Here is a 15,191-nt window from a genome sequence, read left to right on the forward strand (position 1 = left end):
ATTTCCGGCATTGTTTTCTTCAAGGAAACTGATGGTTGAGTTGATGATCAGCAATGCTATGATACCAACAAAGTCCTGCCAATCTGGAGGCTCTCCCTGAATTATGTGAAGAAGCTTAGATATGCAGCTTATGTTATGGACATTTGACATTCAAAGTACTTGTAATTGGAATAACAAATCAAACCTGCCCATTGGCAAGAGCAATAGCCATAATTGCAGCACACTCCATGACCCATGAGAGAGGATTCCACATAAAACCCAAGAATTTGAGGAACTTGTTGTCCTGTTCATGAATCAGATCATTGTTATGAAACAAAGTTAGCAACAGTTAATGAGGGGGTGGATTTGAGGGGTGCATTTAGGAGTTATAGGCTTGCCTTCTTCTCTTCCAGCTTGTTTGGGCCAAAAACTTGGATCCTCCTCTCAGCTTCACTTGTTTTCAATCCTTCTCTGGTACATTGCAACTGATTGAACACATCCTCCACAGGTATGTTCTCCTGTATTTTTTATTTTTTTTCATTTTCCACAAGAACAAATTGATCAGGACTCGGTAGAATGAACAAATACTGTTTTTCAGTAATGATTCGTTGGTAAACATAAATGGCACTAAAATTGCATCTCCATGTTCATCTAATATTTGTTTCATTTTTCCCAAAGGAACAAATTGATCAGGACTCGGTAGAATGAACAAAAACTGTGTTTCAATATCGATTCGTTGATAAACAGAAATGGCATTAAAATTGTTCATCAAATTCCTTCTCATCCATAATTTTCTCCAATGTTTGCTACACAGAATGAAATTTCAGTGGAAACGAGCTGAATATTGCATCTCGAATAATAACATTTCTAGTGATTTGAAATTAAACAAAGATCTGAAATCATCTATTGTTTCTATACATTGCTCAACGCAAGACGTATAAAACACAAATAATATAGCACCAATAATTCCACAGTTAACGAAACCGATAACAAATTTCGTTTCCAATAAAAAAAATAAGGAAATGAGGTGCGCAAAAATCACTTACGAGATCGACGTTCTCCTTTTTGATCTCCTCCAAACTGACGCCTCTGTTCTCCGCCATGATTTCGATTTTCTCAACTCAACAGCAGCAGCTACAAATCACACACAGAAACACACACAGCCTCTATCTCACACACAGTCGATCGACACGTCTCTCTCTCTACTCCAAATAACCGCTCAATTTCGCCACAAACACGATTCGCCGCACCATAATCCACACAACACCAAAATAAAAAAAAAAAAAAATACTTTCGAACCACGCCGAAAACAACCAATTACCGGAACGCTGCCTTCAATACATAGAGCGAACAGCTCGAATCATGATCGCATGATCGGAATTCGTCAATTTGTAGTGTGGTTATGGACAGGACTGGTTCACCTCTTATAACAAGACAATAAGCTTTCATGCAATGAGTGAAGGCGCGACACTCTCTCCTCGTTCGTCATCTGTACGGTACACATGCCTTTCCTCCTACCTGCAAGCTCGCCCCCTAATGGGCCGGTCTGAGCCGGTCAGAAACCCATTTCCATATTGCGCCTACTTAAATATAGGCCCAATAAATGTATTTAGAATTAAACCTTTGGGCCCTCTTTAATTATGGCCCAGTTAATATATTTGCTCTTAAAATATTTGGGCCTGTATGATTGAGCTTAATATGAGCGTAGTGTTGTCGTATTTTGGGCGTGTTCTTATGATTTTTATTTCGATGTTTTTAGACTTTTAGTGCATTTGGAAATTGAAATAATTGTATAATGAAAAAATAAAAAATAAACTAAATTTAAAATATATTATTTATTTTTTTGTTATAATTGAAAGTATATTAAGTAAATTAGGAAATAATACTTTCTCCATCTCTACTTAATGTATTTTTAATTACAGTAAAAATTAATCATATTTAAATATCAAATGTACCCCTAATTTTTATAAAAATATTCAAACTAATAAAATATTATTATTTTTTAATTTATTATGACAAAAAAAAAAGTAAAAAGAAATTTCATAATTTGTATTTGTATATGAATTTATTTATTTTTTCTTACTAAAATAGAAAAAAAATAAAAATAAAATAAAAAATTATGATAAATGATACTAAGATGGAAGAGTACTTAGCCATCGGATTAATCAATTCTAATGCTTCCTGAATTTTCTTCTATACAATTCTAATACTTAGTGCATACTTCCGCGTAGCGACTGCCGGTTATTACGTTAATAATAATAATAATAATAATAATAATAATAATAATAATAATAAATTAATTGATGGAATATAATACAAAAATGGTTAGAAACCAACCCTACATCTATGGAAAGGGCATGTGATATTAGGGTGTGTTTGTTCGGGGTTTGGATTTTAAGTTGGGATTTGAATAATAAAAATTTTGAATTTTAATAGTTGTATGATGTGATATAAATAGGTGTTGATGTGATGTTTTGAATGTAAAATTTATTTTTAGTATAATATAAAAAATAAAAAATAGGTGTTTGATTTAATATTTTTAAAGGAAAAAAATAGGATGAATAGTAGAAATTTAATCCAATCCTCCAAACAAACACACCCTAAATTGATGAGGAGGTCTTAAAAAAAAGACATAAAAAATGAAAAGACATAACAATGTTGGGTATGATTAGTTTTTTGGTACTAAAAAGTGAGTCTTGTGGACACACACTCACTCTTTCCACATACACAAAAGCCTCAAATAAAGGGTGGTCAGTTAAATTAATTGTTCTCTTTTTAATTATTTTGGATGCTTTCAATTTGATTCTCTTCTAATCAATAAATCTTTTTTTTTTATTAAAAAATATATTAAATGGAATACAATGCAAAAAATAAGGACTAAAATATAAAATATAAGGCTTTTTTTCCATACACTTAAGATTAACTTTTTGACATACTATATATTTGTGGTATTGTTGTCTTCGAATAAATTACATCAAATACATATTTTATTGTATTTTTAGTAAATTTTTACTAAAAAAATATGAGAATATTTGCTGATAATTTAAGAAAAAATAAACATATATTTAGACAATAGATGCAGATGAAGCATTATCTTTTAATCTATTAAAAAAACAAATGTATTCATTTAAATGAGAATATTTGTTGATAATTTATAAACGAAGCATAAATTTCAATTTGAAAATTAATAATAATAAAATTATTTTGTATTTAATGTAATGTTTTTAAAAGATAAAAAATATTTGTTAAAATAAATTATAAAAATTTAAAATTGCATTGTTTAATTATGATACTTATTATATATAGCTCACTCGACTTAAATCTAAACAATTTAATCTATGCATAAAACCAAATATAAATTTGAATATATTAAATATAAAATTGAATATTTAAGAGTGTGTCGCTCAAACCTAATTTTGGGCAGAAATCTACCAAAATTTGGGTTGTCACGGTTTTGAGGGACAAAATCTGATGCATACTATTTTTTTTAAAAAAATAAATTATAAATATAAATTAAATTTTTTATAATAAATATAATTTAATAAAATATATACAATATATGTTATTTTATAGAGAATAAAATATTTTATAATACAATAAATAAAACTTTAAAAAATATATATAATATAAATTTATAATAAAATTATACAAATTAATACACATTTATATTATTATATTCATTATCATCAAACCAATACACATCAAAACTCTTCAAACTCAATCTAAATCTTAACATAGTCAAGTGAGACATCCCTCACTCGAGCGTTGGGTCCCAGTTTCGGTCCTAAAATGAAATATTTTTATTTTTATTTTTTTAAATTTTTTTAATAATAATTAATAGTACTAAAAAAAATTATAAGTAGCCTAAATTTGTCGACAGAATGAGTCGAACACAGGGCAGGTAAATCATGAAAAGGCAGTTGGAGGGAGAATAAAGCGTATGGTAGCTTTTCAAAAAGGCATGAATTCTGCACACTAACTTGCAATGATTCCATAAATGTCTCTAATAAATTAAGCTGTTTCTGGAAAAAGGAATAACAACCAACAGATAACAACACTTCTTCATTCATTTTTTAAAATCAAATCAAATCAAATAAAAAATAATGGGCATTGATTTACAAGAAATGAATCAATATAGTGGTAACTCCCATTGAAAAAAAAAAAACAATATTTGTGATTTTGATTTTAAATTTTTTGTATTAATTTAATGCTTTCCTATCGAGAAGCAACGAGCCGCCCCCTCGTCTGCTTCTCGAATTTGAATTTGGAGGTGAACTTGATGAGGATGAGGATGAATTTGATGACCCGATACCGAACCTATTTGATCTGCTTTCCAGATTCTTTTCGGCCCGGCAACAGCCGTTTTCCGCGTCGATTTTGTGGTGCCGGACTTTTGTCGAATTGAATTTGTCCGGGATCACACACCGGCAAAAGAATCCTGAGGTGAAAGCAAAATAAATAAATACAATAAAAATTAATATGAATAGTCTAATCAATTTTAAATTAATAAAAAAAATTATAAAAATAAATATAATGGAATTTGTCATCTCACAACAGCGGTAGAACCTGAGGTGAAGGCAGAATAAATAAATATAATAGTCTTATCAATTTAGGTCTCTTCACTCAATTGTATGATACAATTTAAAATAAATACTACAAAATGTAGTATAAATTAAAAAATATATATATAAAAATATTTTTATTAGTGTTTAACAGAATATTTGTAAAAAAATTATATAAATATTTTTAATATTAAATATAATTATATAAAAAATAAATATGATAAAAAAAATAATATAAAAGAATACAATATATTACGTTTCAAAATAAGTATTTTCACTGTTATTATACATATAGGGTGTGTTTGTTTGGGGGGTTTGGATTTTCAATTGGGATTTGAATAGTAAAAATTTTGAATTTGAATAGTTGTATGATGTGATATAAATAGGGTTTGATGTGATGTTTTGAATGTAAAATTGATTTTTAGTATAATATGAAAAATGAAAATAGATGTTTGATTTGATGTTTTTGGGGGAAAAAAATTGGATGAATAGTGAAAATCCACCAAAATCCTTCAAACAAACACACCCATAATATTAATATTTAATAATCTAATTGCAAACGAACAAATAGTACTTTTTTTCTGAACCGGTGAGTATTAATATATTTTTTATTTATTTTTTAAATTTAATAATTCAATATTAAATATTTTTTATATTGTCCATATAATTTTTAATAACTAAAATAAATAACCAACTTTTAAAAAAGCACACCTTAAATTAATAGTTCCTCCATCAGTTAAATTATATTCTAATATACTAACATCAAACAAATAAATATAATAATATTAAATTGATTATTATTTGAACTGGAGAGAATAATACTAAAAAATAAATATAATGAAATTTAACCTTACCGATTCTGGCGAGACGATTGACCCACCGGGGGATCGAATTTCCGGTGAGGCGGAGGCAGGCGTCGTTGCAGAAATGGTTGCAGTTCTTAGTGATGAGGTTGTAAGCGTCGCCGCGGTATTGTCCGGCGAGCTCCTCCATCACCGCACGCACCTCACGCGCCGTCAGCTCTGTCCACCCGATCAGGATCGACTTCCGGAAGGTGAAACCGTCGCATTGCCGCGGCTCCGACTCGAATATTCCGGTCGTCGGAAATTCGTGAGCGCCAAATGCATACTCAACACCGTGAACTACCGAATCAGTCAATTGAATTCAGCAGACGTTAAAAAACGCAACGGAATTGGAAGAATCGATTGATTCAGATCTGAAATTAGGAATTAACCGGGGATTATGTAAGAGAAACCGCATACCTTGAACGCCGGAATGGTAGACTCCGAGGCCGAGCCAGTAGGCGTAGCCGTTGATGGAGGTGAGATCGTAGACGTTCAGATGCACCGCCGCCGCCGCCTCCGATCCACGGCGGCTTTTGACGGAAGTTTTCCGGCATAACATTGCGGTTTCAAATCGGTTGGAGTGCGGAAAAGCCTAAAAACCGCCTTTAGAAATCTGAATTTGTACGGAATCATAAACCGGTGAGCGGCGGCGGCGTCGGAGAGAAGCGATCGGCGGCGGAGCAGCGGCAGACACGGCGGAGGAGGTTTAAAGGGAATTTGTGAGAAGAGAAGGGCATTGGTTGGAATTAGAGGTGGTGTGATCCAATAATAATAATAAAATAAATAATAAACAAATAATCAGAATATTTTTAAATTTGAAAATGGAGGTGGGTGTGGTTCATCCGAGAAAGTAACGTACACTCATAATGAGGTCAAGTGGCTGTGCTGGAGAATAGATCGACTACGCAAAATTATTTTATGTATAAAAAAATTATTATTTTTTTATTATTTATTTTTATCGATTTTTTATTATTAAATTAACTAGTACATATTATAACTAACTAATAGTTTATCCCGCTCGGTAAAAATATTCCTATTTTAGCTCATTTAGTACTTTCTTCCTCCTCTTTTTATTTCTTATCTATCTATAAATTGGATTGGGTAGTTTCTCAATATAATAATTCTTCGTAAATATTATTTAAAAAATATAAATATATACACATGTTAATAATATTATCCATTCGTATAAAAATTAATTATTTAATTTAAAATATTAATTTGTTATATTATCAACAAAATTTCTTATATTATTAAAAAAAAAAAAATCAATTCAGTTATACTTATCCATTATTTTGTTATTATTTTTTAATAATTTTTTATAATATTTTATTTTACTTTTTATTTATCAATACTCAAATAAACTTATATAAACTTATGGATCCAAGGAAGTCAAACACTACAATTCTTATTTAAATATATATATATATATATACTATCTTTTCATCTATTTATAAAATAGTATTGATGGATTCCACATATTTCTAATTCTATAAAAATTTCAATTTCACTCATATAAAAATACAAAAAAAATAATAATACTTTTTCAAAAAAGTTGACATATTTTGTTAATTTTTAAATATTAATTATTATATAAAAATATAATACAAATTAAAAGAAAGAATAATTTTTGTATTAATAATTTTATATTATAAATATATTATATTTATATAATAAATTATACAAAATAAACATTTATTTTTGGCGATGTTTTAAATAGTTAAAAGCAGTGAATGATATTTTTCCCTTGTTTTTTAGAGTAAAAAGTAATAATGTGATGTAAAATAAAAATATTTGTGAAAAAAATATTTACTTTGTAATTTGGACAAAATGAATATTTTTTTACTAAAAATAAAAACTAGAATAAATTTAGATAGATAATAAAAAAAGAACAAAATGAATATTTTTTTACTAAAAATAAAAACTAGAATAAATTTAGATAGATAATAAAAAAAGAACGAGAATAAATTTAAATTAGAAATAAAAATTTGATATGAATGAAAGTTAAGCGCCTATATTTTTTTGACCAAGATAATAATATTTATTAAGAAAAATATCTAAAATAGTAGGCCTGCTTTATTTGGGGTGATTAATTTCCAAAGCAGGCCCAAATCAGGCCCAATTAAAAAGAGTACGAATTAGCAGCTGAAGGCGGCGGAGGTAGGAAGCGGCGCAGCTATGGAGAATGGCGACGACTGGTTCGCCATTGACAAGCTCTACCACGTTCTCTTCTGCTTCTTCGTCTCGATCGTTTTCTCCGCCGTCTCTAGCCGGAGCCGGCGTCCTTTCATCAGGCGGCGCAGCAGTTGGCTAGGATCCGTCGCCTCGTTAGCCGCCGGCGCCGCGAAGGAGTTCGCCGATGAATTCGGATATTTCAAATCCGCCGGCGCATCCGCGAAGGACGCCGTCGCTGATCTCGTCGGAATCCTGCTCGCCGCCGCGATGCTTTATTTGTTTAATCGTAGGGCGTCCTTTTCTTCTCCGGCGAGATCCGACGGCGCCGGTCGCACTCAAGCGGTCGAATTGGTTTGAACCGGCGCCGGGATTCGTTTACGCTGGAATTTCCTTTGTATAACATATTATCTTCGATTCATGCCGAACCGGACCGGTCCAAATTTAGATAAAAAAATGTGAGAATAGAATGCAATTTTTCTTTCACCATCTCTAATTTATAATTTTATTATTTTGTAGTGAATATAGTATATATTTTTCTGTTTTTTTAAGAAAGGTAACAACAATTCATCTCAAATTATATTTTTTATTTTTACCATTTAAAAAAGATGAAGTAATATTTTTTATATATTCTATTCCATGTAATTTTTTTTAAAAAAATTGATATTTACTATATTTACTATGCTTAGATATTTATTTTATAAAAATATTCTATATTAATATTTTAAATATAGATAAAAATATATAATATATTATTAAACATAATAAATTTTTTTTGTCAACTGAAAGTATTTATTTTACTATTTTCGTTGTATCTTATTAAAAAATATTTATTTTTTATTACAGTATAAACAATATGTTATGAACTATATTTTTAAATTTTTATATAAATTACAAATAGAATGTATATATACAATTAATTTATACATAATAAAAAAACTAAAATATTAAAATTATTTGATATATTTTTACTAATAAATAAAATATTATTATGTTTAATATAATACAAAATTTTAAATGATAGATAGGAACCAAAGAAGTACAACAAAAATTGGTAAAAATTATAAAAATGAAATTACAAAAACAAATTATTTAATAAATAATAAACAATAAATAAAAATTTCGATATGTTTTGTTTATTCACTTGCATTGTACATACGATGCTTTTGTGAACTATATAACTCCAGGTTCTTTTGGTATTATTTAATTGTCCATAACAATCAAATCGATTTGGACCAATAATTGTATTTAATATATATATATATATGCTTTTTTCTTTTTTGTTGAAAAAAAAATTAATTTGACTTTTGATATTAAAATAATATTTTATAAAAAAATATATAGAATTTAAATTAAAAAAAAATGAATAAAGAAACACATCCAATTCATCCCTAAATCCTCCCCTATTTTTTGAGTTGAGTTTTCTTGGTGTTTTTTATAATTTTGATATTTTTGGAATGTATTGTGTAATTTTAATTTTTAAAGTAGATGATATATAATTTTATATTTAAAAAGATTATATGTAATTTTATTTTTTTTGAAAAATAATGTATAATTTTATTTTTTTTTAAAGTGATATAATTTTAGTTATATCACTTTTTTATATTATGAAATAATAATACTACGTTATCTATGTGTAATTATACTCCCTCCGTCCCGAAATTAAATATTCATTTACTTTTTGTACATAGTTTTAGAAATATTAGTATTATATTGAGATATAATAAAAATAAAATACCAATGATTAAAATAACCTTATTAATATGTGTAAAAAGTAATGTTATTTGTGTAATATATTGTAAATTGTAAGAGTATTTATAATGTTAGGTAAATAGTAACTTTGTTATGGGACAAATAAATATTTGTTATAGGACAAATAAATATTTGTTATGGGACGAAGGGAATATCATACTTATCTTAATAGCATTTAATTATTTATTTAAAATTATTTAATTTGTAATAGTTATTAATTATAAATGTTAATTTTTATATATATAATTTTTAAATAAAATATAAATTATACATGTATAAATCTAATGTAAAAATAAATTAAAATTAACGTGTAATTTATAAATATAAAAAATTATATAAAATAATATAAAAGATTGAATATACAAAAAATATATTTTTTTTAGTAAAAATTGAAGTAAATTACCTGCATTTGTACCGTAGAAACAACAAAAATGAACTAAAAAAATTGAAGTGTAGCGTTAGAGATGGTGTAACCACGCCCTATTTCTCTGCAGATTTCTACTTCAGCAAAATCTTCTATTACCCGATCTATTGTTCGTTCATCTACAATTTCATTCTCCATATCAAACACATTCTCGATTAATTCAAACAAAGATCAAAGAGAGAAAAAAACGAGATTAAAAGAAATCAAGAACACAAGAAGTAGTTTTTTATATATCGAAATCTGAATTTGTCTTTTTAACGACTAAACACCACCCAAAACAGCAGTGTTCGAACATAACTCATACCTGCTAAACACAAAGCCACGTCTCTCTGTCTGCCCGTCTCGACTGCCCAATATCTTGTCACTTCGAACAACTACCGTATATATCATCATCGTCTTCATCCATCGATCAATCTAGTTTTAATCAAAACACATGTTGTACAGATCCAAATCTTTCTTACAAACCTCTTAACTGTGCGCCGCCCCGCCGTCGCCTCCCAAACCGTACAACACGCCCGAATACCTCTCTAACGACCCGCTAAAAAAGTTCTCCTTAAGCTTCCAGAAGGTGCACGACGTCAGCAAACTATCCGACCCTGCCTGATGACAAATCCCGACTCTTTCGACTTCCAAAAGCTCCGCCAGCTTGTTCAGCCCGCCGTGAAGACTGTTGGAAAACTTCATCAAATGCTTAATGTCGTACAGCACCGGGAAGTAAATGTTGATCAGATGGAAGAACCCGGCCTGGGTTTCCGGAAGGTTCTGGCACGTCAACACCTTCAGCAAGTACCCAAAGTCGTAACCACTGTGAAACGTCACCCAATAGACGTTGTCGTTCAATACTATCCCCGACGACATCAGAAGCTCCCCGAACCGCCGCGCATCGATCCCTTGCGCGATGTTTTTCGAAAAATCGATCCCGCTCTGTCTCAAGAGCTCGATCGAATCGCTCGCGAATACATCGACGTTCGGATTGAACTCCCGGAAGTTGAACTGCCAGATGCAGTACTTGTCAGTTCCGCACGTCGGCAAATTGCCCTTCTCGTCGGAGAATGTTAGCCCTAATTGGATCAGCTTCAACAAATCGACATTTTCCTTTAATGTCTGGTAATGGTAATCTGTCGAGTTCTTGAAGTTGCCCAATGGCCGGATTACGACGCCGGGGAACTCTGTGTCCATTGCAATGTAAGGATAATCGTCGACGACGCCGCGGATAAGATCGAATTCTTCTTCCAGGTTGTCCGCCCAGACCTCCCGGATTTGAATCGAATCGCTCTTAGGCAACAAAGACATCTCCGGCTCAGAATCGAAGATGACTTTGGATCGAAATAATGTGCGAAACGAAATCCCCCAAATTCTCCAACTCTTAGGGTATGAATTCGAGAATTCGGATGAACATCGAGTCAGATCTGCCGGATCGTCGACCTTCCGAAGCCAAATCTGCAGAAAAATTCGAAGAAAAACCGCCGTCGGAAGCAGATCGAAGAAACCCTAGCTCAAGAACCAGATCGAAGGAAATCCGAATTCGAAGAAGTTCAAGAACCAGATCTAATATCCAAAAACTCACAACTCCTAACCACAAATCTCAGATTTAACCAGATCTAAAACCAAAAATCAAAATCATCCACAAGAAATCAAAAACCTAAAATCATCCGCCGGCGAAGAAACTAAACCGTAACCTAACCTCCCAATCACATCCAATAGCCAGAAAACAAAACAAGATCGAAGAAAAAGGAGGCATACCTAGCAGAGACGAGAAGATCTTGCGACGGTAACCGCCGAAATCCAGAATCAGCTTCGAGCAATAACACGAACATATAATATCTTCAAATCAACGACCGATTGCGTACATACCAGCAGCAAACACGATAACAATGTAAGGCGGCGAAGGGAGGAGGAAAACCAAACCACCAAGAACAAGGGGTTGAGAAAATGGGGGAAAAATCTACATATGAGGAAATGAAATATCAGAAACTAGGTCAAAATTTTTTTGGATTATTTGCTTTTTTTTTAGGTTTTTGATTTAGAAAGATGAAATTGAAAAGCTGATTGAGATTGATTGCGTGAGACAAAGAAGAAGAAGAAGATAGAATTATTAGTATTATTATTATTAATCGGAAAAACGAAGAAAAAGTTGTAGAGGAACACAGGTGGGGCCCGCCTTCCTCCGATCGCCTCTACACACAAACACTGTTTTAATATTGGTTTTCTGTCCGAACCTCTTTCCGCCTTTTTATATCTTTCTCTTTCCCTCCCGCTTTCTCTCTCTTCATTTATTTCTCAAAGTTTGTGGTTTTTAATGTTCATCCATCTTTTCTTTATTATACTTGAACGCGTGTGTATGTATATATATATAAAGCATTTGTTTATGAATATACAATTTTTAATTTATAATTTTTAAATTTTTTATTAGATTAATTAATTATTTATTACATCTTTATCTCACATAATTTGTCTATATTTTTTTATTTTTGTATATTTCATTTAATTTGATCTTTTATTTTTTAAATAATTATATACTTTAATAATATTTTAAATTTTATTATTTTAATTTTTAATTATTTTTATTCATATATTTTTTAATTATTTATTTATTATATTTTATTTAAATTTTTGTATTTATAATTATTGAAATTAAATAAATAAGACGGAGAGAATATAATTTTAATTTATAATTATTTTTATTAAATAATAATTGTTTTCGATAATATTTTTTTTTTTGATATTCTAGCATCTACTGTAAACACTTATAATTGGATAAGAGAAAGAATTATTATTATTATTATTATTATTATTCGATATATTTACTTCTGTTTTAGGATAATATTTTTTTTATATGTAATTTTTTAATATTAATATTATTTTTATACGTAATACAAATTAAAATAAAAATTAATAAAATATTTCTATCACTATTATATAATATAAAGATAATTATATTTATATAATATATTATAAATTATAATAATATTTTTAATATCATATAATCCGTACCATTACTTAAAAGATGAAATTAATATTTTGTTTTGCAACATAAGTGCTATAATGTAATTAAAGTAGATAGATGAATTATTATAATTATAAGTAAAATATAACAATGTTATTCTAATAATACATGCCGACCGTAATTATTAAAATAAATAAATGAATATTTTAAATGGAAATGTTGGAAATACTTCTAAGTTTTAAACCCCAAATTAAAATATGGACCCGAGGCGAATATGTGCATTCTCCAAACTAGAAATGACATACAACAAAAATTCCAAACAATTATTGCACAAAAGATCAAACATTAGGGTGTGTTTCTTTGGAGTCTGAATTTTGAGTTGAGATTCAAATAGTAAAATTTTAAATTTAAATAATTGTATTATGTGATATAAATAGGTGTTGATGTGATATTTTGAGTGTAAAATTGATTTTTAGTATAATATAAAAAATAAAAAAAATATATATTTAATTTGATGTTTTTTAGAGAAAAAAAAATAGAATGAATAGTGTATTTAAAATTCAGTTCCCCAAACAAACACACCTGTATAGAGAAAGATATGGAATTAAAGTTCACTCGACATAAGAATCAAAAGTTAGTTGTGTGTTCATAACATCCACAAGAATAACAATAAAAGGATGGATATGGTTGATGCACCATGGTTACTTTAGAACTTGTTCGATTCTGATTCGATTTCAATTCCGATTTCGATCACCACCAACAGATAGATAAACGCCTTTAGGTGTAAGCCATACATTGTCGGGCTTTTGTTCTTCTCTAACACCACAAACTTAAGACAATACAACGACATCAATAGTATTGTCATAAGATGGCGAATGAGGTACAGTAAAGTTTTTTTGACAATGAACTTTGTTGTGTTGTGTATCTTTTGTTGATTTTGTTATTTTATCTTTATTTCTTTCCAATCCCTCGATTTCGACCTTGTGGGCATGCCCCGAGTTTGAAATATGCCAAAGTAACTCACCTGCAAATTCGATCTATAGATTCAAATAATGAAATCACGTTTTCAAAGAAATAGATTTAAAAATTATATCACCAGATCGGCTTGTAAGCGTGATATAAAACTATGGCATAGGTCTCTCGAGCATTGATTTTAATGATTTTTTTTTGTGGTTTAGACTTCTAAAGATTGGTAGAAGATAAACTGAACAGTAGACTATCATATTGTTTACGTAGATATTATTTACATTTTTGATAGTATTCATCACTAGTCGCATTTTATAAACATGACCTCAAATACTTTTTTTTTTTAATCTCATAAATGTTTTACTAAAGGGTGTGTTTGTTTAGGGAATTGGATTTTAAATATACTATTCATCTCATTTTTATCTCAAAAAATATCAAATCAAACACCTATTTTTTATTTTTTATATTATACTAAAAATCAATTTTACATTCAAAATATGACATTAAAATCTATTTATATCACAACATACAACTATTTAAATTCATAATTTTTATTATTTAAATTTCAACTCAAAATACAAACCTCCAAACAAACACACCCATGTTTATGTGAACTCTACAAATATAAAGTAATGGATTTAACAAATATATTAGGTTCAATTGTGATATTTCTTTTGGTTGAGTTTGAAAAAAATTGGTTTGAGTTTGATATTAAAATAATGTTTAATGAGATATTTTGTAAGAGAAAAAAATATATATTTTTCAGAAAATACATAGTTCAAATAGTAAAATTTGAGAAAATTTTGGTAAAGAAACATAATTAAACAAAAAAAATATATTGTATATATATATATACATTATTGTGTTTTTTATAATATTAATCAAAAAATGTGTTAAAAAATTATTGAAAGAACACTCTTATAATATTTTAAATAAAATCCGTATTTAATATAATGATTTTTAAAGCAAACTATTATTACAAATGTTATGTTATAATAGAAAAATTAATTTGAATTTATAGTTGTAATACTCCATCCATCCGTTTCGCAAGAAGGTTGCGATTTAGTTTTTGCATCATTGTATTTAATATTAAAAATATCCTTATATATGAATAATTTACATGACAAATATCATTGTATATGTATTATAAGACACTAATAAACATATTTTTGTTTTCTTTTCTTGATTTGTACTACGTATTAATATCATAATTAATATTCAAATATCAACACACAAAAACCCAATGGTAACTTTCTTGCGGGACCGATGGAGTATTCGTTTTTCTTTTTAATGTATATATATATAATTTTAAGTATTTATTTAAAGTCCTAATTGAACTCTTTGGAAATTGGGCCAGATTGGCCCTAATAATAAATGGGCATGGCCCAATAAAGAATGGGGGTTGGTAAAAGGCTGAAAGAACCATACAATGCCACAGTAGTGCTGGCAGAACCACAACCGTTCATTTTTTTATTTTAGTTTTTTCTACACCAAACATCATTTTCATGTGGGCCTTTGAAGTTGGTACCTTTTGTCGAAAATTTTAC

At 29.0% G+C, this 15,191-nt stretch overlaps 3 protein-coding genes across 3 annotated transcripts; 1 reads left to right on the plus strand and 2 right to left on the minus strand.

Annotated features, from left to right (window-relative positions):
* Positions 1 to 4,026: 4,026 nt before the first annotated feature.
* LOC127243383 (deSI-like protein At4g17486) lies at positions 4,027 to 6,249 on the minus strand. Its single transcript, XM_051263370.1, has 3 exons — positions 5,804 to 6,249; positions 5,396 to 5,683; positions 4,027 to 4,417 (listed from the first exon to the last, which is right to left on the minus strand). Exons 1-3 carry the CDS (start codon positions 5,943 to 5,945, stop codon positions 4,179 to 4,181), a joined length of 669 nt encoding a protein of 222 aa, XP_051119327.1. The 5' UTR covers positions 5,946 to 6,249; the 3' UTR covers positions 4,027 to 4,178.
* Positions 6,250 to 7,519: 1,270 nt separating this feature from the next.
* LOC127243384 (uncharacterized) lies at positions 7,520 to 8,057 on the plus strand. Its single transcript, XM_051263371.1, has one exon. The coding sequence runs from the start codon at positions 7,562 to 7,564 to the stop codon at positions 7,913 to 7,915; it is 354 nt and encodes a 117-aa protein (XP_051119328.1). The 5' UTR covers positions 7,520 to 7,561; the 3' UTR covers positions 7,916 to 8,057.
* Positions 8,058 to 9,924: 1,867 nt separating this feature from the next.
* Positions 9,925 to 11,997, minus strand: LOC127243382 (probable CCR4-associated factor 1 homolog 6). The gene is made up of 2 exons (XM_051263369.1): positions 11,475 to 11,997; positions 9,925 to 11,171 (listed from the first exon to the last, which is right to left on the minus strand). Exon 2 carries the CDS (start codon positions 11,022 to 11,024, stop codon positions 10,200 to 10,202), a length of 825 nt encoding a protein of 274 aa, XP_051119326.1. The 5' UTR covers positions 11,025 to 11,171; positions 11,475 to 11,997; the 3' UTR covers positions 9,925 to 10,199.
* Between the last annotated feature and the right edge of the window lie 3,194 nt (positions 11,998 to 15,191).

The sequence above is a fragment of the Andrographis paniculata genome, unplaced genomic scaffold (genome assembly GCF_009805555.1).
Source record: "Andrographis paniculata isolate CXL003 unplaced genomic scaffold, ASM980555v1 Contig95END, whole genome shotgun sequence".
NCBI classification, from domain to species: domain Eukaryota; kingdom Viridiplantae; phylum Streptophyta; class Magnoliopsida; order Lamiales; family Acanthaceae; genus Andrographis; species Andrographis paniculata.

Excerpts from the sequence above, each read along its gene's own strand:
- LOC127243384 (XM_051263371.1), top strand. The coding sequence starts at position 7,562 with ATGGAGAATGGCGACGACTGGTTCGCCATTGACAAGCTCTACCACGTT.
- LOC127243382 (XM_051263369.1), bottom strand. The coding sequence starts at position 11,024 with ATGTCTTTGTTGCCTAAGAGCGATTCGATTCAAATCCGGGAGGTCTGG.
- LOC127243383 (XM_051263370.1), bottom strand. The coding sequence starts at position 5,945 with ATGTTATGCCGGAAAACTTCCGTCAAAAGCCGCCGTGGATCGGAGGCG. Across the intron at positions 5,684-5,803 it reads CTACCATTCCGGCGTTCAAG|TTCACGGTGTTGAGTATGCA; the intron begins GTATGCGGTTTC and ends CTGATTCGGTAG. Across the intron at positions 4,418-5,395 it reads CAATCGTCTCGCCAGAATCG|GATTCTTTTGCCGGTGTGTG; the intron begins GTAAGGTTAAAT and ends CTTTCACCTCAG.